General features: G+C 41.2%; 1 protein-coding gene across 7 annotated transcripts in view; it reads left to right on the forward strand.

The window, feature by feature from the left end:
- The window catches only part of PAK1 (p21 (RAC1) activated kinase 1), an 82,063-nt gene that overhangs the window by 50,078 nt on the left and 8,625 nt on the right, over positions 1-23,360 (forward strand). For 3 of the 7 annotated variants that reach the window (XM_065882864.1, XM_065882866.1, XM_065882870.1), the window contains 7 exons: positions 835-1,009; positions 3,133-3,196; positions 6,023-6,071; positions 11,606-11,718; positions 17,615-17,732; positions 21,779-21,878; positions 22,918-23,114. In XM_065882864.1, the coding sequence (XP_065738936.1) occupies positions 835-1,009; positions 3,133-3,196; positions 6,023-6,071; positions 11,606-11,718; positions 17,615-17,732; positions 21,779-21,878; positions 22,918-23,114 (816 nt within the window). The remainder of the gene's footprint in view (positions 1-834; positions 1,010-3,132; positions 3,197-6,022; positions 6,072-11,605; positions 11,719-17,614; positions 17,733-21,778; positions 21,879-22,917; positions 23,115-23,360) is intronic. The other 4 variants (XM_065882867.1, XM_065882865.1, XM_065882869.1 and 1 more) reach the window with 4 other exon arrangements.

Consider the following 23,360-nt stretch of genomic DNA (forward strand, 5'->3'; position numbering starts at 1 on the left):
TAAGATAGGTATCACTAACATCACCATTTTACAAATGAGGAAACTAAAGCATAGAGAAGTTAAATAATCTGCCCAAAGTCATACAAGGTAAGAATAAGAGTTGGGGGCTTCCCTGGTGGTGCAGTGGTTGAGGGTCCGCCTGCCGATGCAGGGGACACAGGTTCATGCCCCGGTCCGGGAAGATCCCACATGCCACGGAGCGGCTGGGCCTGTGGGCCATGGCCACTGAGCCTCCGCGTCCGGAGCCTGTGCTTCGCAACAGGAGAGGCCACAACAGTGAGAGGCCCGCGTACCGCACACACAAAAAAAACAGAATAAGAGTTGGGATTTAAGTCCAGTCAGTCAGGTTCCAGAGTCTGTGATCTAAATGACTACACTGTTACTGCCTCTTAAAGAAGAACAATTGCAGTTCCTTCTCTGTGAGGGTTCAGGATTTAAAGAGGCAGTAACTCAAATGAAGATAATGTTGTGTTGTATTAGCCGTGGAAAGTACTATGGGAATACAGGATGTTCATTTCAGCGTGGGAAAGAATAGAATTTTACAGATGAAGGGGATTCCCATCTAATGACAGAATGTCCTTTAAACTATTTATAATGAGAGTTGTCTAACTTGTACTGAATATCTTAAGTGCTCAGACTCTCACTAACCCTTGTTGTGTATAGTGAGAGCAAGGAAGGCCATTCCATCCTCACAGCCTGAGTATAGAGGAAGAGTAACATAGATTTTGACCTAGGAGAAGGGATGAGTTTACTGGGATTTGTTCTTCTGTGGATGTTCTAACACACACATCTAAGAGAGACTGGCCTTGCCAAATTTTTGCACCAACAATGCAGGTATACACACGGTCCGTGATTGAACCACTTCCTATTACTCCAACTCGGGATGTGGCTACATCTCCCATTTCACCTACTGAGAATAATACCACTCCGCCAGATGCTCTGACCCGGAATACTGAGAAGCAGAAGAAGAAGCCTAAAATGTCTGATGAGGAGATCTTGGAGAAATTACGTAAGCACTTCCCAGGTTTTTTAATTTCCCTCTGGTATGTGACTGGTCAAGCACAAAGGTGGAATTCTGTTGCTATAAAGATCTTGGTTCTGCACTAGGTGTATGTGGCTGGCTGGCTGTGCTTTATATCTTAGCCAGACTGTGCTTCTGTTCACCTGTCCTTGCACCCACCTCCTCTGTCTCCCCAGCCCTGATTAGATGCAACCTTAGGATGGGAATGTGATGATAGCGTGGATAGCCCACTTTAAGGGCTAGAAATCACTTACCACTGGGCATGGGTTATGGAGATGACAGATAGCTTTTACCTAGTGAATAGTCTGGAATGTTGTGTTGAGAAAGACTGAGGCCTTGTCTAAACCTGGTGGGAAAGAGTGCTATGTTGATTATTGATGTTCCTGTTGACATAAGATGGATCTGCCATCTTGGCTGAAGGAAAAGAAGTAAGGGAAACGAACATTTTGTGAGCCTGTGTTATGTACCAAATGACAAGCAAGGCATTTTCTTGATTTTTTTTTCATTTACTCCTCATTTTAACCCTTGAAGACAGACATTATAATCCTCATTTTTTGCAGTTAAGGTATTTGAGGCTAGCGATGCGAAATACTCTGCGAAAATTCACACAGCCAAACAGTGACAGAGCTGGGCTTAGAGCGCAGCTTGTGCTCCTGTAATCAGAACATGCTGTTTCTTGCAGTCAGGTGGAAACTTCCATTTTACTTTTTTTTAGTGACCAGAAATATTAGGGTAGCTTGTTTCTCTTTTTCAGTAATCTGCAGGAGAATTCATATGAGAAGAAAGGACTGGGTTGGTCTGTAGGCTTGGAAGAATCATCTGCCAAGGCCTTTGATTTATTCTTTGAACTTATCTACTTCTAAAGAGGATTTTTTTTTTTTTCTAAAGAGGATTTGATGTGACTGATTTGGTCAAGTCTGCACACTGGCACTGCTTTTTAAAGCTGAGGTTTCTGGTTCCTCAGCTTCGCAGCTCTCGATTTTGTCCTGATAATTCTTACTTGACTTTTAAAAAATATTTCACTCTTTTAAAAGTTGCCCTTGCCCAGAGCCCTTACGAAATGATGAAATAAGAAAAGCCACTGACCTAGCCGTCTGTTTACTCTTGTATGTATTCTTTTTCTCTGAACCATATTTTTTTTTAAACAGTAATACTTAGAACATAGAATTATGGAAAGCAGACTGGCCTGGGAGTTACGGACCCTTGGGTTGAAGCACAGCCACTAACCTGCATGTTGGGTGATTTCCTACTGTTCTCTGGCCCTCCTTTTTCTCATCTTTTAAATAGGGATGTTAATACCTGTCTCATTTGTAAGTCAGAGGAAATAATGTATGTGAAAAGTACCAAATACTAGTAATTGGCATTAGTGGAAAGGGCTTTGGACTGGGAGACCAAAACCAAGCTCCTAATCTTAGCTGTGACACCAATTTGCTGTGTGACCTTGAGGGGAAGTATCTTCCTTTCTGTGGGCCTCAGTTTTACCATCTCCAGAATACTTTTTTTGAAACTGTCAACTCTCTCATACCTCTGTGTCTTTGTACTTGAAGTACTTTCTGTTGTAACCCTTTCTTGACTTTCTCTCCCTGGCTAATTCCTACTAACCCTGTAAAAATTAGTCCAGATATCACTTCCCTTCTGAAGCCTTTCCAGTCTATATTTTTGCCTCTTTCTGTATCACCACAGTTATTATATTTTCATGGAACTTTATACTTATTGTCTGTCTCCTCTGAGATTAGAGCTTCTTGAGAGCAGAGACTGTCTTAACTGTGTCTAATCTATTTATTTGTTGCATTCAACATAGAGCTTAGAACATGGTAAGTGAGCATGTTAAAATGAGTAAATGTCTATTGAATGAATGGATTTTAAAATGAATGAATAATTTTTAGGAGTTTAGAATTGGATTAGAGTACTATGAATAAAAGTGGTAAGGAGATGAAACTTCTGGTTGAAACTTAAAGAGGAAAAACTAAGGACCTGCTTAGTGTGGTTTTTAGGTATTGGAGATAGTTCTTTAATCCTTGCCAGCTCAGCTCAGCATTTGGGAAAATATGGGGCCTGTTTTGTATGTTGATCTGGGAAAAACTGATTCATGTTCTGTGTTTCTTTCAAAGGGAGCATAGTGAGTGTGGGTGATCCTAAGAAGAAATATACACGATTTGAGAAGATTGGACAAGGGTTAGTAGGGGCATTTTCTTCCCTAGAAAAATGACTTAAAATTGTGTGTGCTGGTATATACGATTTTGCTTTTGTTTTGCCTCGCATAAATCTTGTTCTTCTTTCTCCACCTCACCCCTCACCCATCTGAAGGTGTTTTGTTAGGCTGACCTCAGGTTTACAGAATTATGTTTAATATGTGAGATGTGCCATTAGCTGACATGGTTGCTAAAAATACACCTGTGGTGAGAGTGAAAAACCCATTTATTTTCTTGGCACAAAACCTTCTTCCCAAATTATAGCTCTGCTTTTCCAGATTAACCCTGTTTACCTGATGCTGAGACCTACCAGCACTAATATGTAATGGAAGACTCAGAACTGCAGACTCTTCTGCTAGTATAATGGGAACTGTTTTTCTAGTGGATGCCAGAATTCATGTCTCCTGCTCTCTGATTCCTTCTCTGCATCTTGTATACTGCCCTCAATGTACTGAACTCAGCAAATCTTAACTGAATTCCTGTTAGGTGCTAGGCACTGTGAATACAGCTATGAATCAGTCTCTCCCTTCAGAGACCCCATGGCTACAGAAGGAGATAGACAGTCAAACAAAAAATTATAATATACTGTGATAAGTCTTAAAAGTGGCCATTATTTTGAGTAAGAGAAGCCAGATACAAAAGAGCAGATGCTGTATGATTTTATTTATATGGAGTTAAAGAACAGGCAAAACTAATGCTAATATAAGTCAGAATAATCATTGCGTCTGGGAGGGGAGTGTTGATTGGGATGTGGCAAGAGAGAACCTTCAGGGGTGATGGTGATGGTGAACATGTAGGTGTGTACGTATTGAAAAATCATCAAGTTGTATACTTGAGATTTGTGCAGATTAGGTAAGTTATACCTCTGTATAAAAAAGAAAAATAATAAGATTTCTACAGATATACCCAATTAGCTAAAATTAAAAAGAAACTGAAGAAAAGTGTCTGGCTTGTAGAAAGCTCTCAGTGTTAACTTGAGTGAAAGCATTGTTGTTAATGAAGTAATTGAAGCTTTCTGTTTTAGTTTTCTTTTTTATGCATCCAAGAACTTCTGAAATAAGATAAAGTAATGCATAATACACTGATGTTGTATTTGTATAGTATTCTACAGCTTACATCTGTTATTTGCATCTATTGTTTAATTCAATCTTCAAAACAACCCTGGACTTGAGTGCATCTCATTTTTTCCTGGTCTGGTGCTTTTGTGAGTCTGAACCGGTATAAGGTAGTTAACACCTTGAGAAGAAATTGTTTTGCTTGCCTCAGAGTAATCTGGGATGGTATTTCCTTTAGATAATTACATTGAGATGTTAAGAATGTAGCAGAAAGGTACACAGACAAGTGTGGGCAAATCAGGTCCTATCTCTGGACTTCAGTTTCTTCATTTAAGCGAAAGGGGCTGTGGATTCAGGGTCTTTCACCTCCCAAACTGCTGATGTGTGTGTTCAGATGTATGAGGCCCATAAATAGGCACTATCTGCAGAAGTTTTTTTCCTTGCTTACTTGTCAGGTATGTTAGTGCTAAGGGAGGAATGCAATATGTATTAAGCACCTATGCTGATGTTTCCACATTCCATGATTTTAAAACTGTGCATGGCACACAAATAAGATAAATTAGTCCTATTATCATTTTGCTTGTTTGTTTTTTCCCTTTAACACCTGAAGGTTTTTTTGACCTGGAATTCATATGTCTAATCATATGTCTATTTGAGGCAGAAACAATCAGGAACTAACCAGTGGGCCTCAATAGCTTCTGAGCCTCTGTAATCATGGAGACACAGTCTCAAAATGTCCAGTTCCCTGAGGACTGGGCATATTTGCCCTTAAAGAATGGTATATCTGGTGGCATAGGGGAGAATGGGGATAGGAATATAGACATCAGCTTTATGACAGAAGATGTCTAGAGGTAGGGTGATCAGGCAATGGGGAAAAAAACTGCCAATGCAAAGAATCCCATCCTTATTTGTTTTTTTTTTTTTTTTTTTTTTTTGGTACGCGGGCCTCTCACTGTTGTGGCCTCTCCCGTCGCGGAGCACAGGCTCCGGACGCGCAGGCTCAGCGGCCATGGCGCACGGGCCCAGCCGCTCCGCGGCATGTGGGATCCTCCCCGACCGGGGCACGAACCCGTGTCCCCCGCACTGGCAGGCGGACTCTCAACCACTGCGCCACCAAGGAAGCCCCCATCCTTATTTGATTGTCCATATCTTATGATGCCAACTTCCTGACATGTAGCTAGGATCCTAACTGAAGAGTTGTAGTTGGGAAGCTGGTGACCATAATTTCTGTCTTCCAGGCAAACTTACAAGTGACTTTTCCCCCGAATTGACATGACTTCCCTGGGAAGCATAATCACAGAGCTTGCCTGGAATACATTTTTGCAGTACATAGAATTTTAAGTTTCTTTCAATCGCATCATATAAATCTGACATACTGACATGTAAGGTTACAAATATTGTTGCATATCACTCATCTACAAACACACAGGGTTCATGGTTATAGGCATAAAGTGTGGTTTTTAGTCATTTAGAATGGACATGATTACTTTCCTAGCATTATTCTTAGTATTTCTCTGCCATTCTTCGTCCATCCCTCCTTTCTTCCCTCACTTCCTGATGGCCACTAGAGCATATATTCTCTTTACTACTACATACTGCCTCTCATGAGAGTGGAGTGGGAGAGGCAATGGGGAGGATTATTTTTGCTGCTATTTTTATTAACACTTGCATTGCCAGATTGTGTGTAGAGCTTCATTTGACAAATGTCACTTCATCTAACACCTGTTTTTTTCTTTCCCCCACCTGTTGTTCAGTGCTTCAGGCACTGTGTACACTGCAATGGATGTGGCCACAGGACAGGAGGTAAGTATCCACCACCAACTACTACTCCTTCAGTTCCACTGTTTCTTTTTTCTTTTTGTTAAGTTTTTGCCCTTCTTAGCTCAATAGGGACACTTCTAGTTTATCAGTATTGCAGACTAGAACTCCTTAACATGATGAGATTTACAGATTTTGGAAAAAGTCACTGTGCCTACAGTGCAGAGAAGAGATTGGGGGAGATAAGAGTGGAGCAATGAGCCAGGAGGTTACTGTGTAATTCCATGTGAGAGATGATGGTCTGGACTAAGGTGGTAGCATAGCATGAATGGGGAGAAGTGGATGAATTGGAGAGGTACTTAAGTAGATATGACAGAATTTGGTGAATGTGAGGATGGCTCACAAGTGAGTGGTACTAGTCAAGGAGAAAGAACAAAGGAGGAGGTACAGATTTGAGGAAGTTAGATGTTGCCTGAGAGACTTTCTTGTGAAACTGCCTGGTAGACAATTATTTTTACAAGTCTGGTGCTTGGGAGAGAAATCTGATATAGAAGAGATTTAAACATGTGTCTCTTGCCTCCCAATCTAGTGGTCCTTCCATTACTCTGTGCCCAGGATTCCAGTAGACATTGAAGTCCTCATTTGGAGGCACCTCTTTGTCTCTCACATTTCATAAGCTGGGAAGGCTCTGATCTTATTGCTAAGGCCTGATACCTAAGATCTTATTTTCAGCAGAAGGAAGCCATGAAGGGAATCTAGAAGGCTTGAAGTTTCTTTGCATTGTACTCTTTGGTTGCAGAGCAGGAATGTTGGAAGGTGGGTTGTATATGGGAGTTGCCTGGGGAAGATCTTAGCTCAAAAGACTAATGGGGCTCAGAGCTTAAGAGAGGCACCTCCAGTTCCAGTGAAAACAGAGTTGGACTCTTCTGAGGGAGGCTACTAGGACCTGCTTGTATATGTTTGGTGGTTGAAACCCCATGGTGTACTAGAGAAGTCATGGTTAATAGGGAAAGCACGTTTTGTCAAGCTTTTACAAGTGTCTGAGCCAAATATTGAGGCTCCATTGAGGGTAAGTCAACTTAAAAGAAAAAACATTATTATGTTTAAAGATTTATTAATTGTTCTTTTATGTGAGAATCCAATAACCTAGATGTTTACCTTTACTTACTTATAAAACCTTGGGCAAGTCATTTGACCTCCTAAGCCTGAATTTTATTTATTTATAAAATGTGCATGATAACATATACCTTACAAAATGTGAATGAGTTGAGTGAAGTAATGCGTGCAAAAATATACCATAAACTAAGAATTACATTTATATTAATATTTATTTATTCTACAGACTGTTTACTGAACATTTGCTTTACGCTACACTTTGCGCTAAGACCTATGTGAAAGATTCAGGCATTAAAATCATATATATAAATGTAAGCAACCATACTTTCTATTGTGTACATATAAAACTCTTATAATGCTGACAGGAACCTGTGATAAAATAATGGTAAAGAAGGAAGGATGGTATCATTCTGCTGATTTTTTTTTTTTTTTTTTTTGCGGTACGCGGGCCTCTCACTGTGGCCTCTCCCGCTGCGGAGCACAGGCTCCGGACGCGCAGGCTCAGCGGCCGTGGCTCACGGGCCCAGCCGCTCCGCGGCATGCGGGATCTTCCCGGACCGGGGCACGAACCCGTGTCCCCTGCATCGGCAGGCGGACTCTCAACCACTGCGCCACCAGGGAAGCCCCATTCTGCTGATTTTAAATATGCTGTATTGGAGGTAGAGATAGAAAAAAGGAGGTTATATTAAATATTAATATTAAAAAGAACCTTATGAGGTAGGTAATATTATTTCCTTTTTACTGATGAGGAATTTGAGACTTGGGAGTTTAGTAACTTTGGCCGAGTTGTGCTAATAGCAGTTAGCAAGGGCTGGGTTAGAATCTTTTGATTCTAAAATTTTAACTTGTGCTTTCTGGGCTGCAAGGCCACAGCAGAGTTAAGGTTAGGCACCACGGCCCCTTGTCGTGTTTCTGGCCTTTGGGGCCTCACAGCCCTTGATGGGAGGCAGGCTGGGGCTGGCCAGTTCCTGGAAGGCCTTGAGGCTCCATGTGTGAGCAGCTGGCCACAGGAAACAAACTTGACTTCACTATGTGCCTGCCTTGTGGTTAGAAAACTATGAATGGAAGGGAATCCATAAGGGTGGCTAATGCAGTGTAGCCAGGAAGGCCTCATTTCCTCCCCCAGGGAGTGTAAATCTTTAGTGGAGCTAGCGGGATACTCTGTGTTTGTGAGCAAGTGCCTATTGGGAGTTATCCAGCTGAGAAGAGGAGAGCTATTGTCTGTCATATGTAAGAAGATTAGCATATTAGTGCTGGAAATCTTCCAGTTACAGATCCAGCAATTAATTTTCAAGCCCATTTTTTAGAGGGAATGTGTGTAATAGAGTAAACTGGAAGTGGCTTTGAAGTCATATGAACCTGAAAGCATTGATTATGACCTTGGGCAACTTTCTTGTAAGTCTTAGTCTTCATTTTCTTCCCTGAAAATGCAGATAATGATTTTTTTCCCCCCCGGTACGCGGGCCTCTCACCGCTGTGGCCTCTCCCATTGCGGAGCACAGGCTCCGGACGCACAGGCTCAGCGGCCATGGCTCACGGGCCCAGCCGCTCCGCGGCATGTGGGATCTTCCCGGACCGGGGCACGAACCCGCGTCCCCTGCATCGGCAGGAGGACTCTCAACCACTGTGCCACCAGGGAAGCCCCAGATAATGATTTTTGCTCGACAGGCTTGTTGTTAGGTTTTACAGAGATAACGTCAGTAGAGCACCTAACACAGCGCTGGCACAGAGTAGGCATTCAATAAACAGTAGTGGTGGGAGGGTGGTTTGTTTTTGCTGTCATTCCTGCTGATAACGTTGTCACTCTTGCTGCTCTGTGCCAATTACTCATCAAATGCAGTTATGACAATGATTAGCATTTTCATTGTTGTCTTACTGTATTATTTACATTTCTTATGTATGAGTAACACATTGACCACTGTCTCATTTAGTTCTCAGAACAATCCTGTGAGGAAGGGATTCAGGGTTGGGATTTATTATTCTCAGTATTGATAAAGGGACCAAGGCTCAGAGAGCTTGTGACTAGTCAAGGTTAGTAAGTGACAGACCCAGCCCCAGAGCTTAGGCCCCCAGAGTTCAAGTCCAGTTCTTTTTCTGTTATAGGAGTGCTATCTGCTGGCCTGAATAGGAGGGATCTGATTCGGTGAAGGGCACTTAGCCTAGCCCATAGTTAGTCAGTGGCTATTGAAAAGGATTCCTGGTGTCTTGCCAGCCTGTCTGTTACTCACAGGCTGCCTCTTTTCTCCCTTGCTGCTGCCAGCAGTGACCTCTGTGGGGTTCACTAGCACTGTCCCATCCTCCAGGATGGCCTGAGGAACTGCAGAGGCTCCAGGTCTTAGTATGTGTTGTAAGGGCTTACAGTCTTAATGTAATGTGTCTTTAGATCACTGTGTTCCTCTTCAGACATTAGAAAAAGCTAATCATCAGCTGTTATAGCAAGCTGCAGCCAGACCAGAAACCTAACCTGATAGGAGACTCCACTCCAAAGCAATTTTTTTTCACTTGGGGCAGGGAATGGAGGTGATCAAACTGTTTTAAAAAATCATTTCTATTCTTACTGATGAACTGGCTCTTGGCAGAAGATTGTCTATACTTGACTTGAAGAAATAATAGAGTCTAGGATTTTCCCATAAAAATTTGAATTATTCATCTCTACACTTCTTGCTGATTCTGGAAAGGCTAATTTTAGTTGTTCTGTTAGGTGTTCATGTTCTTGGCTGTTATTTCTAGGGAATAAACATTTAGGAAATAATTTAAAGTCTACTCCTATAGGATAGGGCAGCCTATTGCTAATGCTCTTTGTGGTTTAAAAACAAAGTATTTATCAACCCACTCAATTCTGTCTTTTCCTCTTCATTTCTGAAAAGATTTGTTGAGCACCCACTGTGTGTCAGGCCCTGGGCTTGGCACCAGGGATTCTGAGCTTTCAAATGAGCTCTCAAGCTTCTCGAGAGACACGCCCTAACTAATCATCATACAATTCAGTATGTGCTGAGTTCCACAAGAGAGGTATAAGGATAATCTTATGGGGCTTTAAAGAAGGCAAAAAGCCTATCTGGTTTGGAGAATGAGGTTTCTTTTGGTCTGATACAAAGTATGAGAAGGTTTGGAACATGTGAAAACAGTGGAGCAAGATGTTCTACATGGAGAGAAGCTCAGATTGTAGTATATGAAGGAATACAGTGAGAAAGAAGTAAGATAGGGGTCAGATCATAAGGACTTCGAATGTTGGGCCAAGGAGCATCTCTAGGCAAACAGGAGCCATTTCTGCTTTGAACAGGGGAGAGAGTCACCAAATGTGTACTGTGGGGAAGGTTAATCTGGTTGTGTGTGCAGGATAAACGGGCATCACTTTTGAGATTCTAATCCTGACTTTGCTACTGAATAGCTGTGTAGGCAAGTCACATATCCTCTCTGAATCACAATTTCCTCATCTGTCAAAGGGGGTCAATAGTAATATTTAACTCATAACGTGTCTCAGAGGATTAAATTAAATACATTTGAGAATACCCTACATAGTACCCGACACATAAAAAGGACACAAAAGTGCCTTGGAAACTAACGTGTTCCTTAAATTTGTATTATGTGAAAATTTGTTTATTTCCGTAGACACAAAGCCTATCAATATCTTTTCATACATAAACATTAAGGATCCCCTTTTTCTATTCTTTCTTAACCTGGTCAACTCTGATTTATTTTTCCACAACAAGTTCAAAAACTCATCTCCCCTTTATGAAACCTCTGCATTGATAGTGTGAAAGAGTTCTTGGCCGAGTTTTATGTTCCTGTAACACTTTGTAGGGACTTTTGTTATAGCATACCTCTTTTATATTGTGATTTTTAAAAGTATTTTTCTAATATATGTATTTTATTTAGTAGCAAGTTTGATCTTCACACTTTGGTGCACATGAGAATTGCCTGGAGGGCTTATTAAAGGGCAGAGTTTTTGAGGAAAAGGAAGTCCCTGTTTACTTAGGCTTGGATTAAGTAGAGATCTAAGAAGGTAGAGAGATGAATGGAAAGATCAGTTTTTAAATTCTTTCACTTCCTCATTTAAATTCTTCATAACTATGTCTTATCCTCATCTCCAGTGACACCAGTACCAATACCAAGTAATAAATGATCCTTATACTCAGCAAGTGAACTTTTCCATTAAATAGAAAGTTTGTGCAAAAAAAAAAAAGCAAAACAAAAAAAACAACCCACAGAATTTCTGATTCAGTAGGTTTATGTGGGGACTGAAAATTCTTATTTGTAGCACATTCCTAGATAATGTTGATGTTGCTGGTCTGGGGACCTCACGCTGAGTACCACTGGTCTCCGGAGATGAACTGTGATTTCCTCAAGGGCTAAGACCATATCTTACTCATTTCTATCTCCTTAGTGTTTATGTCTGGTACTTAGTAGGTGTTCAGTAAATGCTGAGTGACTCTGGTTGTACATTGAATGTACTCTGATTTCAGGTGGCCATTAAGCAGATGAACCTTCAGCAGCAGCCGAAGAAAGAGCTGATTATTAATGAGATCCTGGTCATGAGGGAAAACAAGAACCCAAATATTGTGAACTACTTGGACAGGTATGGAGTGGTAGTCCTGTCAGAGAGATAGGGCCTTAGGGATGGATGGATGGTGGAGCTCTTAGGGGAGAAGGCAACACCAGCACTCAGAACTGCCTCCATTTAAGATTCATCTATGATGCTTGGCTCTCTGCCAATGACCCTGCATGTTGGTGGACACCTCTGATTGCTGCACAGTATTCTGGGTTAGGCTGAACCCTACCACCCTGTAGCTTCTCACAGCTGGTCCTGATACTGTTTGTTCTATCCCAGGGAATGCCTTCAGGCCATCTGCCTGAGTCAAACATGTAGGTCTTTAAATCATTCTGCATCTCACATCTTTCCTTATCCTGCTTACCCTGCTGAATAACTTCTAGTTTGTCTGCATTCTCTTAAAATGTGACATTCAGTAGTTTCGTTTGAGATTTCACCATTACGGAGACATTGGGACCCCTCCTTTGTGCTAAACACTACAGAACTTGATTTGATTTTTTTTTAAGAGTTCTGTTTCATTGTTGACCCCTGGTAAGTTTGTAGTCAATTCAAATCTCTGATCCTTGTTTGTTGGAAGATTTTTAATCACAGTCTCGTGTTCAGTGCTTGTGATTGGTCTGTTTATATTTTCTATTTCTTCCTGGTTCAGTCTTGGAAGGTTGTGCTTTTCTAACAATTTGTCCATTTCTTCCAGGTTGTCCATTTTATTGGCATATAGTTGCTTGTAGTAATGTCTCATGATCCTTTGTACTTCTGCAGTGTCAGTTGTTACTTCTCCTTTTTCATTTCTAATTCTATTGATTTGAGTCTTCTCCCTTTTTTTCTTGCTGAGTCTGGCTAATGGTTTATCAATTTTGTTTATCTTCTCAAAGAACCAGCTTTTAGTTTTATTAATCTTTGCTATTGCTTCCTTCATTTCTTTTTCATTTATTTCTGATCTGATCTTTATGATTTCTTTCCTTCTGCTAAATTTGGGGGTTTTTTGTTCTTCTTTCTCTAATTGCTTTAGGTGTAAGGTTAGGTTGTTTATTTGAGTTGTTTCTTATTTCTTAAGGTAGGATTGTATTGCTATAAACTTCCCTCGTAGAACTGCTTTTGCTGCATCCCATAGGTTTTGGGTCTTCGTGTTTTCATTGTCATTTGTTTCTAGGTATTTTTTGATTTCCTCTTTGATTTCTTCAGTGATCTCTTGGTTATTTAGTAGTGTATTGTTTAGCCTCAAAGTGCTTGTATTTTTTACAGATTTTTTTCTGTAATTGATAATCTAGTCTCATAGCGTTGTGGTCGGAAAAGATACTTGATATGATTTCAATTTTCTTAAGTTTGAAAAGGCTTGATTTGTGACCCAAGATATGATCTATCCTGGAGAATGTTCCATGAGCACTTGAGAAGAGCATGCATTCTGTTCTTTTGGAGGGAATGTCCTTAAATATCAATTAAGTCCATCTTGTTTAATGTATCATTTATAGCATGTGTTTCCTTATTTATTTTTATTTTGGATGATCTGTTCATTGGTGAAAGTGGGGTGTTAAAGTCCCCTACTATGATTGTGTTACCCCTTTTCCCCTTTTATGGCTGTTAGCATTTGCCTTACATATTGAGGTGCCCCTATGTTGGGTGCATAAATATTTACAATTGCTGTGTCTTCTTCTTGGATTGATCCCTTGATCATTATGTAGTGTCCTTTTTTGTCTCTTGTAATAGTCTTCATTTTAAAGTCTATTTTGTATGATATGAGAATTGCTACTCCAGCTTTCTTTTGATTTCCATTTGCATGGAATATCTTTTCCCATCTCCTCACTTTCATTCTGTATGTGTCTCTAGGTCTGAAGTCGGTCTCTTGTATACAACATATGTATGGGTCTTGTTTTTGTATCCGTTCAGCCAGCCTATGTCTTTTGGTTGGAGCATTAATCCATTTACATTTAAGGTAATTATCGATATGTATGTTCCTATTACCATTTTAATTGTTTTGTGTTTGTTATTGTAGGTCTTTTCCTTCTCTTGTGTTTCCTGCCTAGAGAAGTTCCTTTAGCATTTGTTGTAAAGCTGGTTTGGTGATGCTGAATTCTCTTAGATTTTACTTGTCTGCAAAGGTTTTAATTTCTCCATCAAATCTGAATGAGATCCTTGCTGGATAGAGTAATCTTGGATGTAGGTTTTTTCCCTTTCATCACTTTAAATATGTCCTGCCACTCCCTTCTGGCTTGCAGAGTTTGTGTTGAAAGATCAGCTTATAGGAATTCCCTTGTCTGTTATTTGTTGTTTTTCCCTTGCTGCTTTTACTATTTTTTTTTTTTTTTTGCATTTAATTTTTGGTAGTTTGATTAATATGTGTCTTGGCATATTTCTTGTTGAATTTATCCTGTATGGGACTCTCTGTGCTTCCTGGACTTGATTGACTATTTCCTTTCCCATATTAGGGAAGTTTTCAATTATAATCTCTTCAAATATTTTCTCAGTCCCTTTCTTTTTCTCTTCTTCTTCTGGGACCCCTATAATTTGAATGTTGGTGCATTTAATGTTGTCCCAGAGGTCTCTGAGACTGTCCTCAATTCTTTTCATTATTTTTTCTTTATTCTGCTCTGTGGTAGTTATTTCCACTATTTTATCTTCCAGGTCACTTATCTGTTCTTCTGCCTCAGTTATTGTGCTATTGATTCCTTCTAGAGAATTTTTAATTTCATTTATTGTGCTATTCATCATTGTTTGTTTTGCTCTTTAGTTCTTCTAGGTCCTTGTTAAATGTTTCTTGTATTTTCTCCATTCTGTTTCCAGGATTTTTGATCATCTTTACTATCATTACTCTGAGTTCTTTTTCAGGTAGACTGCCTATTTCCTCTTCATTTGTTTGTTCTGGTGGGTTTTTACCTTGCCCCTTCATCTGCTGTGTGTTTCTCTGTCTTCTCATTTTGCTTAACTTACTGTGTTTGAGGGTCTTCTTTTCACAGGCTTCAGGTTCGCAGTTCCTGTTGTTTTTGGTGTCTGCCCCCAGTGGGTATGTTTTGTTCAGTGGGTTGTGTAGGCTTCCTGGTGGAAGAGACTGGTGCCTGTGTTCTGGTGCATGAGGCTGGATCTTGTCTTTGTGGTGGGCAGGACCACATCCAGTGGTGTGTTTTGGGGTGTCTGTGACCTTATTATGATTTTAGGCAGCCTCTCTGCTAATGGGTAGGGTTGTGTACCTGTCTTGCTAGTTGTTTGGGATAGGGTGTCCAGCACTGTAGCTTGCTGGTCGTTGAGTGGAGCTGTTAACTTTGAGATGGAGATCTCTGGGAGAGCTTTCACCGTTTGTTATTACGTGGAGCTGGGAAGTCTCTGGTGGACCAGTGTCCTGAACTTGGCTCTTCCACCTCAGAGGCATAGGCCTGGCACCCGGCCAGAGCACCAAGACCCTGTCAGCCACACAGCTCAGAAGAAAAGGGAGGAAAAAAAGAAAAAAATAAAGAAAAAAATAAAATAAAGTTATTAAAATAAAAAATGTTTTTAAATTATTAAAAATAAAAAAATTAAAAAGTAATAAAAGAAAGAAAGAAGAGAGCAACCAAACCAAAAAACAAATCCACCAATGACTACAAGCGCTAAAAACCATACTAAAACAAAACAAAACAAAAAAACGGACAGACAGAACCCTAGGACAAATGGTAAAAGCAAAGCTATACAGACAAAATCACACTAAGAAGCATACACATACACACTCACAAAAAGAGGAAAAGGAAAAAATATACGTATATATTAAAAAAAAAAAGAGGAAGGGAGCAACCAAATCAATAAACAAATCTACCAATGATAATAAACTCTAAATACAAACTAAGATAAACATGAGACCAGACACAAATTAGATGTAGAAAGCAAACCCCAAGTCTACAGTTGCTCCCAAAGTCCACCACCTCAATTTTGGGATGATTCGTTGTCTATTCAGGTATTCCAGAGACGCAGGGTACATCAAGCTGATTATGGAGATTTAATCTGCTGCTCTTGGCTGCTGGGAGAAATTTTGCTTCCTCTTCTTTGTTCACACAGCTCCCGGGTTCAGTTTTGGATTTGGCCCCACCTCTGCATGTAGGTCACCTGAGGGCATCTGTTCCCACCCAGACAGGACAGGGATAAAGCAGCAGCTGATTAGGGGGCTCTGGCTCACTCAGGCTGGGGCGGGGCTGGTGGGGGGGGCGGGGGAGGGAGGGGTATGGGATGTGGGGCTAGCCTGCGGTGGCAGAGGCCAGCATGACTTTGCCACAGCCTGAGGCACGCCTTATGTTCTCCCAGGGAAGTTGTCCCTGGATCACGCCAGCCTGGTGGTGATGGGCTGCATAGTCTCCCGGGAGGGGAGGTGTAGATAGTGACCTGTGCTCACACACAGGCTTCTTGGTGGCTGCAGCACCAGCCTTAGCGTTTCATGCCCGTGTCTGGTGTCTGCACTGATAACTGTGGCTTGCACCCGTCTCTGGAGCTCATTTATGCTGTGCTCTGAATCCCTTTTCGCACACCCGAAACAATGGTCTCTTGCCTCTTAGGCAGGTCCAGACTTTTTCCTGGACTCCCTCCCAGCTAGCTGTGGCGTACTAGCCCCTTCAGGCTGTGTTCACACAGCCAACCCCAGTCCTCTCCCTGAGATCTGACACCCGAAGCCCAAGCCTCAGCTCCCAGCCCCCACCCATCCTGGTGGGTGAGCAGACAAGCCTCTCGGGCTGGTGAGTGCTGGTCGACACTGATTCTCTGTGCAGGAATCTCTCCACTTTGCCCTCTGCACCCCTGTTGCTGTGCTCTCCTCTGTGGCTCCGAAGCTTCCTCCCCCGACCCCCGTCTCCACCAGTGAAGGGGCTTCCTAGTGTATGGAAACCTTTCCTCCTTCACAGGTCCCTCCCAGAGGTGCAGGTCCCATCCCTATTCTTTTGTCTCTGTTTTTTCTTTTTTCTTTTGCCTACCCAGGTACGTGGGGAGTTTTTTGCCTTTTGGGAAGTCTCAGGTCTTCTGCCAGCATTCCGTAGGTGTTCTGTAGGAATTGTTCCACATGTAGATGTATTTCTAATGTATTTGTGGGGAGGAAGGTGATCTCCACGTCTTACTCCTCCACCATCTTGAAGGTCTGTCCTAGGTGATGTTTTTGTTTATCACATAATAGAGCTGAGTGATCCAGTCCCTGAGTGAGACTATCAGTTTTAACTCATGTTAGCCACATAATCTCTCTAGGGATACAGTACTAATTGGGAACCCTTGGCTTCCAGAAGCAGCTTTGGTTTTGCAGCCTTTACTGAATTTATTCCATTCTTAGAATCAGAGACATTCAAAATGGAGATCATTGTCAGCATAATGGCTATGGGTATAAAATTCTACAGCTTTTCAGTGGCTCTTATAGTCAATACTTCATTTTACACTTACAATTATCTTTTATTTTACTCATTGAATTATTCGGTAAATATTGACATCTACTGTGCCACACTTTCTGGGAATGGAATCTTGAACAAGACCCAGTATGGGTCTTATGGATCTCAAATCTAATAGAATTCTAAAGGAGGTTTAGTGACTTTCCCTAATATTGGTAAGATGGACTCCAAATCCCATCTTTGTCAAATGTTTGGATGCTCTCTCCTTTCATGCAGAGAGGTGTGGGAATCATGCCTGATTTTAGGAAGTACTACTTTGTGTTGTGATGAAATAATTTTATATCTTCAACCTAGTGATTGTAGTTCTGTCTTTTGGGGCTTCACAGAACAGTGTGCTTTGATTTCCCCAGGCGAATCCTTAAGAGATGTCAAGTTAGTGATCCTGTCCCACAGATCCTGCTTTTCCTTAGAAAAAAGAACGCTGGACTCTTCCAGAACTGAGGGAAATGCAGAGTCACTCTGGTACATGCTTATCCTTTGAAAGCCACTGCTCTGGTCCAGGGTACTCTATTCCTTCTCACCCTTTATCTTTACTCCTACAGTTACCTCGTGGGAGATGAGCTATGGGTTGTCATGGAATATCTGGCTGGAGGTTCTTTGACAGACGTGGTAACAGAAACCTGTATGGATGAAGGCCAGATTGCAGCTGTGTGCCGTGAGGTAAGGCAAGTGGCCAACCAGACTTGAGCAGGACATGGTCTCCATATCCATATATCTCAAAGTCCTGCATCTGAAGGAATCTCAGCCTGGGCACTGTAGAGGTGGGAGAAATTAGTTGTACTCTCTCCCATTATCCTCTTTTTTTTTTTTTTTTTCATCATCCTCTTTTTATACCTGTTTTTAAAGATTACTATATTCTGAAAGTTAGAAAGTTCCAAAAAAAAAATATATATATACACACATATGTATATATATGCATAATCACGCATAATTTCAACCTCTTAAAAATAACTGCTATGAACACTTATTTTCCTTTACCTCTTTTTTTTTTTTTTTTTTTTTTTGCTGTGTGGGGGCCTCTCACTGTTGTGGCCTCTCCCGTTGTGGAGCACAGGCTCCGGACGCTCAGGCTCAGGGGCCATGGCTCACGAGCCCAGCCGCTCCGTGGCATGTGGGATCTTCCCGGACCGGGGCACGAACCCGTGTCCCCTGCATCGGCAGGCGGACTCTCAACCACTGCGCCACCAGGGAAGCCCTCCTTTACCTCTTTTATATGGGTATATATTTTAATCATATTTTTATTCTGCTTTCCTGCTTTAGTCATATGCTATGAAGGAAATAGAGTAAAAAGATAGCGACAGAGGAGGTAGTCAGGGAAGGTTTTGCCATAGATTTGAGTAAAGGTCTGAATGGTGTGAAAGAGTAAACCAAGCAAAAATCTAGGGTAAAATACTTCCAGGCAAAAGAAGTAGGAAACAAAGCTTAAATAGGTATTCTCCTCTCTCCTCATTGCTATTATATGTCTCAAGTCTGTAAAATGCTTGCATAAGAAGGGAAAATAAATACCTCTGCAAGGCCTCCGTGAAAAGCAGGGTCCTCAGGGGATAGCCACATTTTTGTTAGAGCAAGAAGATGAGGGGAGTATTAGAAGTTGAGCATATTGGGTGCTTTGCTGATAAGAGACTGGAACTTTCTGATAGCCTAATAATAGAAAAGTTTGGGAATGAGGGAGAGTAGAAGATTTAAGTGATTAGAAGATTAGGTTCAGAGTTTTATGGGGATCAGTATGCTTGGGTTTTGATGATGCAAGATTTGGAGGCATAGCGATGTACTTTTATATTAATATTAGGAAAGATAAAGTCATGTGAAATCAATACTGTCCTAGAAAATATCACATTTTCATTAAAAACCCTGGGATCTAGAACACATACACACATAGGTTAATGGAATTAACACAGGCCTGGGATTCTTAGGAGATCTGATTTCTTTTCTTTGCTGTACCACTAAGGCAGTGTTTCTCAACTTTTGTTTCATTATCTTCCCTCCCCCACCCAGGAGCCTTTTAAGACATTTTTGCCTAATCACATTCTCTTCATGAAATTTGATACCATAGGTAAACTGTATATCTGTTTATATACTGGGGACCTTTGGAAAGCCACAACCATTGTAATATCTAAGACGTTTTTCAGTCACCCCAGGGACTGACTTTCACTGGTTGAGATACATGCAAATGTATGCTTGGGGAAATCAATAAGCCTCAAGTGATTTATCTTAGAAATTGCAACATTCACACTGTATATGCATTAGGGGTACCATATGGATCAAAAAGCATTTGGAGAAACATTTAAATGTTACCTAAATAGGTGGCATTACTATATCCTTAAGTTCTCATAGAGATAGTTCCCCTTTCTAAAAATATCTTTATTGAGATATAATTCACATACCATATTATTCACCCATTTAAAGTGTATAACTTAATGGGTTTTAGTATATTGAGTTATATAGCCATCACCATAATCAATTTTAGAACATTTTCGACACCCTAAAAAGAAACTCCGTATCTATTAGCAGTCACCCCGCCCCACCCTCTTTCCCAGCCCTCCCAGCCCTATGCAACCACTAATCTATTTTCTGTCTCTGTATATTTGCTGGTCCCAGGCATTTCATGTAAATGGAATCATATAATATGTGCATCTGACTGGCTTCTTTTGCTTAGCTTAATGTTTTGAAGGTTCATCCGTGTTATAGCATATGTCCTTTTACTAGCAAATAAGATTCTATTTACTTATCTTTCCATCAGTTGATGGACATTTGGGTAATTTCCACTTTTTGGCTGTTATGGATGATGCTGTGAACATTCACGTACAAGTTGTTGGTTGGATGTATGTTTTCATTTCTCTTGGGTATATGCCTAGGAGTGGAAATTCTGGTCATACAGCAACTCTATGTTTAAGATTTTAAGGACTGGCCAAAATGTTTTCCACAGTGGCTGTACCATTTTATATTCCCACCAGCAATGCATGAGGGTTCCAATTTCTTGAAATCATCCTTTTTGTTTATATATTTTTTTAATTAATTAATTAAGTTTTGGCTGCTTTGGGTCTTCGTTGCTGCGTGTGGGCTTTCTCTAGTTGCGGCAAGCGGGGGCTACTCTTTGTTGTGGTGCACGGGCTTCTCATTGCAGTGGCTTCTCTTGTTGTGGAGCACGGGCTCTAGGTGAGTGGGCTTCAGTAGTTGTGGCTCCCGGGCTCTAGAGCACAGGCTCAGTAGTTGTGGCGCACAGGCTTGGTTGCTCCGTGGCATCTGGGATCTTCCTGGAGGAGGGACTGAACCCATGTCCCCTGCATTGGCAGGCGGATTCTTTTTTTTTTGTGGTACGCGGGCCTCTCACTGTTGTGGCCTCTCCCGTTGCGGAGCACAGGCTCCGGATGCTCAGGCTCAGCGGCCATGGCTCACGGGCCCAGCCACTCCGCAGCATGTGGGATCTTCCCGGACCGGGGCACGAACCCGTGTCCCCTGCATCGGCAGGTGGACTCAACCACTGCACCATCAGGGAAGCCCCGGCAGGCGGATTCTTAACCACTGCGCCACCAGGGAAGTCCCTGTTCATAATTTTTTACATCCAGAGGCCAAAGTCTCTAGCCTCCTTAGGAAAGCAAGTCATACTTTTCCAGGGAAAAGCCGCTTCTGGATATTGTTTTGCTTTTAATTTAGCCATTGATATGTTCTTAGAAAGGGAAGTATTAAGTTGAGAATATTTAAATAGTATCTTCTAATTGGTTTGCATTTTTAGTGTTTTTTAATCAGTGGAAGCCCCTAAAATTTTAGCTTTCAGTTATGAACTTAAACTAGTAGATTTAGTAGTAACTCTGAGAGTATCTTTTCTGATCCCCATATTTTACAGTTGGGAGATAGCCAGTAGCCCAGAGGGAGTAAGAGATTTGTCTAGAATAATATTGTTGGTCAGAACCATGCATTTTCATTGTTCCATTCAGTCTCTATGTTACTTATTCTGCTTGCTAAGTCTGGGTATTTTCCAAGGTTCTTTTCTTTCTCCTCTATCTCCTATAGCATTTGCCAGTTCCAACCATTACCGTAACTTAAAAAGAAAAAAAAAATCACCTCTTCACGAATGACTTGTAAACATTTATTTCAAGTCCAGTCTCTCTACAGAACTCAAGATTCACATTTGCAGTAGCCTACGGACGTTAGTCTGCAACTCTTTATAGGAATATAAAAACCAGCATACCCCAAACAGTACAAATTTATCTCCTCACCAAAATAAGATTATCCTCCTAAGTTCACTGCTTCTAATATCATTTCCGTTTGTCTAGTTTCCCAAATGTGACTCTCACTTTCCTCCAGTTTTTTCATTACGAAATCCCTTCCATTCTTTCTCAGTATTTATTTATTTTTTGTTGCCTCGGGTTCTTTGTCAAGGTGCTGATGTTCTGTAAAAAACTCTAAAATACTTTGGAGGAACTCCCGTAGTTAAAGAAAACTATTATAAGCTATGTTATAATACAGTATGGTCAAGTATATTATAAGAAAGATATAAGGCAGCACGGAATGTTAAAAGAATGCTTAGCTAGGAGACAGGAGACTAGGTTCCAGACCTGCCTCTTCCACTTATTTGGAGTAAGTCCTTTTACTCACTGGGGCCTCTCTTTTGTTATCATCAAATGAGCAGGCTGGATTAGCGATTTTCTGTAAGTCTTCATATTATATGTCCTTTCTTTCTCCCTCTGCCCACACCACTTCAATAGTGCCTGCAGGCTTTGGAGTTTCTGCATTCGAGCCAAGTTATTCATAGAGACATCAAGAGTGACAACATCCTGTTGGGAATGGATGGCTCTGTCAAGCTAAGTGAGTAGGAGTGGTAATACTTCTCTTCCCTGTGGGACCCTGTCTCCTCTGGGATGATAATCATAGAAGAGTAGCTACAAGACTCACCAGAGAATCTGTATTTCCTTGGATATGTGGGCACTTTATATTACTCAGCACTATATAGGATGACATTTCTTTTTTTTTCCCACTCATTTATACATTCAGCCAAAAAACTTTACTGAATGCCCACTATGTGCTAGGACCCGTGATGGGCGCTGAGAATACTTTTGGCTGTATTTAAGTAGTTCTCAATCTAGTATGGGAAACACAAAATACATAATTAGAAGAAAGAGTTTAGTGTAACTTCTTTCATTCAGTCATTCATTCAGCAAACTTTTATTAAATTGTCTGTTGTATGCTGGGCCCTCTGGGAATGAAAAAAATGAGTAAGAAGGCAGTCCTTCTTATTGAAGGCCTCATAATTAAATAAACATATAATTGCAATATAATGGGAATGAACTGCAGGCAGAACATTTTGTTCGAATGTGTAAGGACCAATAGTCCAGACAAACAGGTTGTGTCACAGGTGGATGGGCTGCTTATGGGAGGACTGTTAGCAGTCTCTGTCCCGGGGCACAGGGTGAGGAACTTATTAAAGCAGGGCCATGCCTAGTTGTAGGTGATTAGGGTTTAAGTCCAGGACTCATGCCCAGGCAATAAAGCAAGGACCTAGTTACCAGATACTGGTGTATGGGAATGATTTTCAAGAAGAAAGCAGTACTGGGGCAAGTAATCAAGGTCAATGGGGGTGGCTTGGACTTTAATGCCTAGCGCTTCTGGTTTGAGGAGGGGTAAGGAAGCCAGAGATGATATTTGTTATGTTCCTCCTTCAGGGTTGAACAGGAGACAGGCTAAGAGCTGAAGGTGGCAGTTAAGTGATTCTGGCTTTGGAGAGACAAGGGATGCAGTGGCTAGGATGCAGGCAGAGCTTGATACCTAGGGGTAGGCACATAGTCAATATTTACAGAAGGCATACCCTACATATAAATCCTTTCTGTCTTGTCCTTTCTTTTTCTAGCTGACTTTGGATTCTGTGCCCAGATCACCCCAGAGCAGAGCAAACGGAGCACTATGGTGGGAACACCGTACTGGATGGCACCAGAGGTTGTTACACGGAAGGCCTATGGGCCTAAGGTTGACATTTGGTCCCTGGGCATCATGGCCATCGAAATGATTGAAGGGGAGCCCCCATACCTTAATGAAAATCCTCTGAGAGTGAGTATTACTAGGCCCATATCAAGATGTTTGGGCTGTTGGATTTCTCTTTTCTGGATAAAAACTAGGCACTGTTGAATTTAAAGTATAAATGCTTAAAGAAAAGGTATATTAGCAGTCATTCATTCATTTATTCAATGATTATTTGAGTTTTTATCATGGGCAAGAAACTGTTCTACTGATAATAAATTAATATATAGTAAGAGAAGATAAGAGCTGTGAAAAAAAGCAGAGTAAGTGGCTTAA

Source organism: Phocoena phocoena, chromosome 8 (assembly GCF_963924675.1).
Source record: "Phocoena phocoena chromosome 8, mPhoPho1.1, whole genome shotgun sequence".
NCBI lineage: Eukaryota > Metazoa > Chordata > Mammalia > Artiodactyla > Phocoenidae > Phocoena > Phocoena phocoena.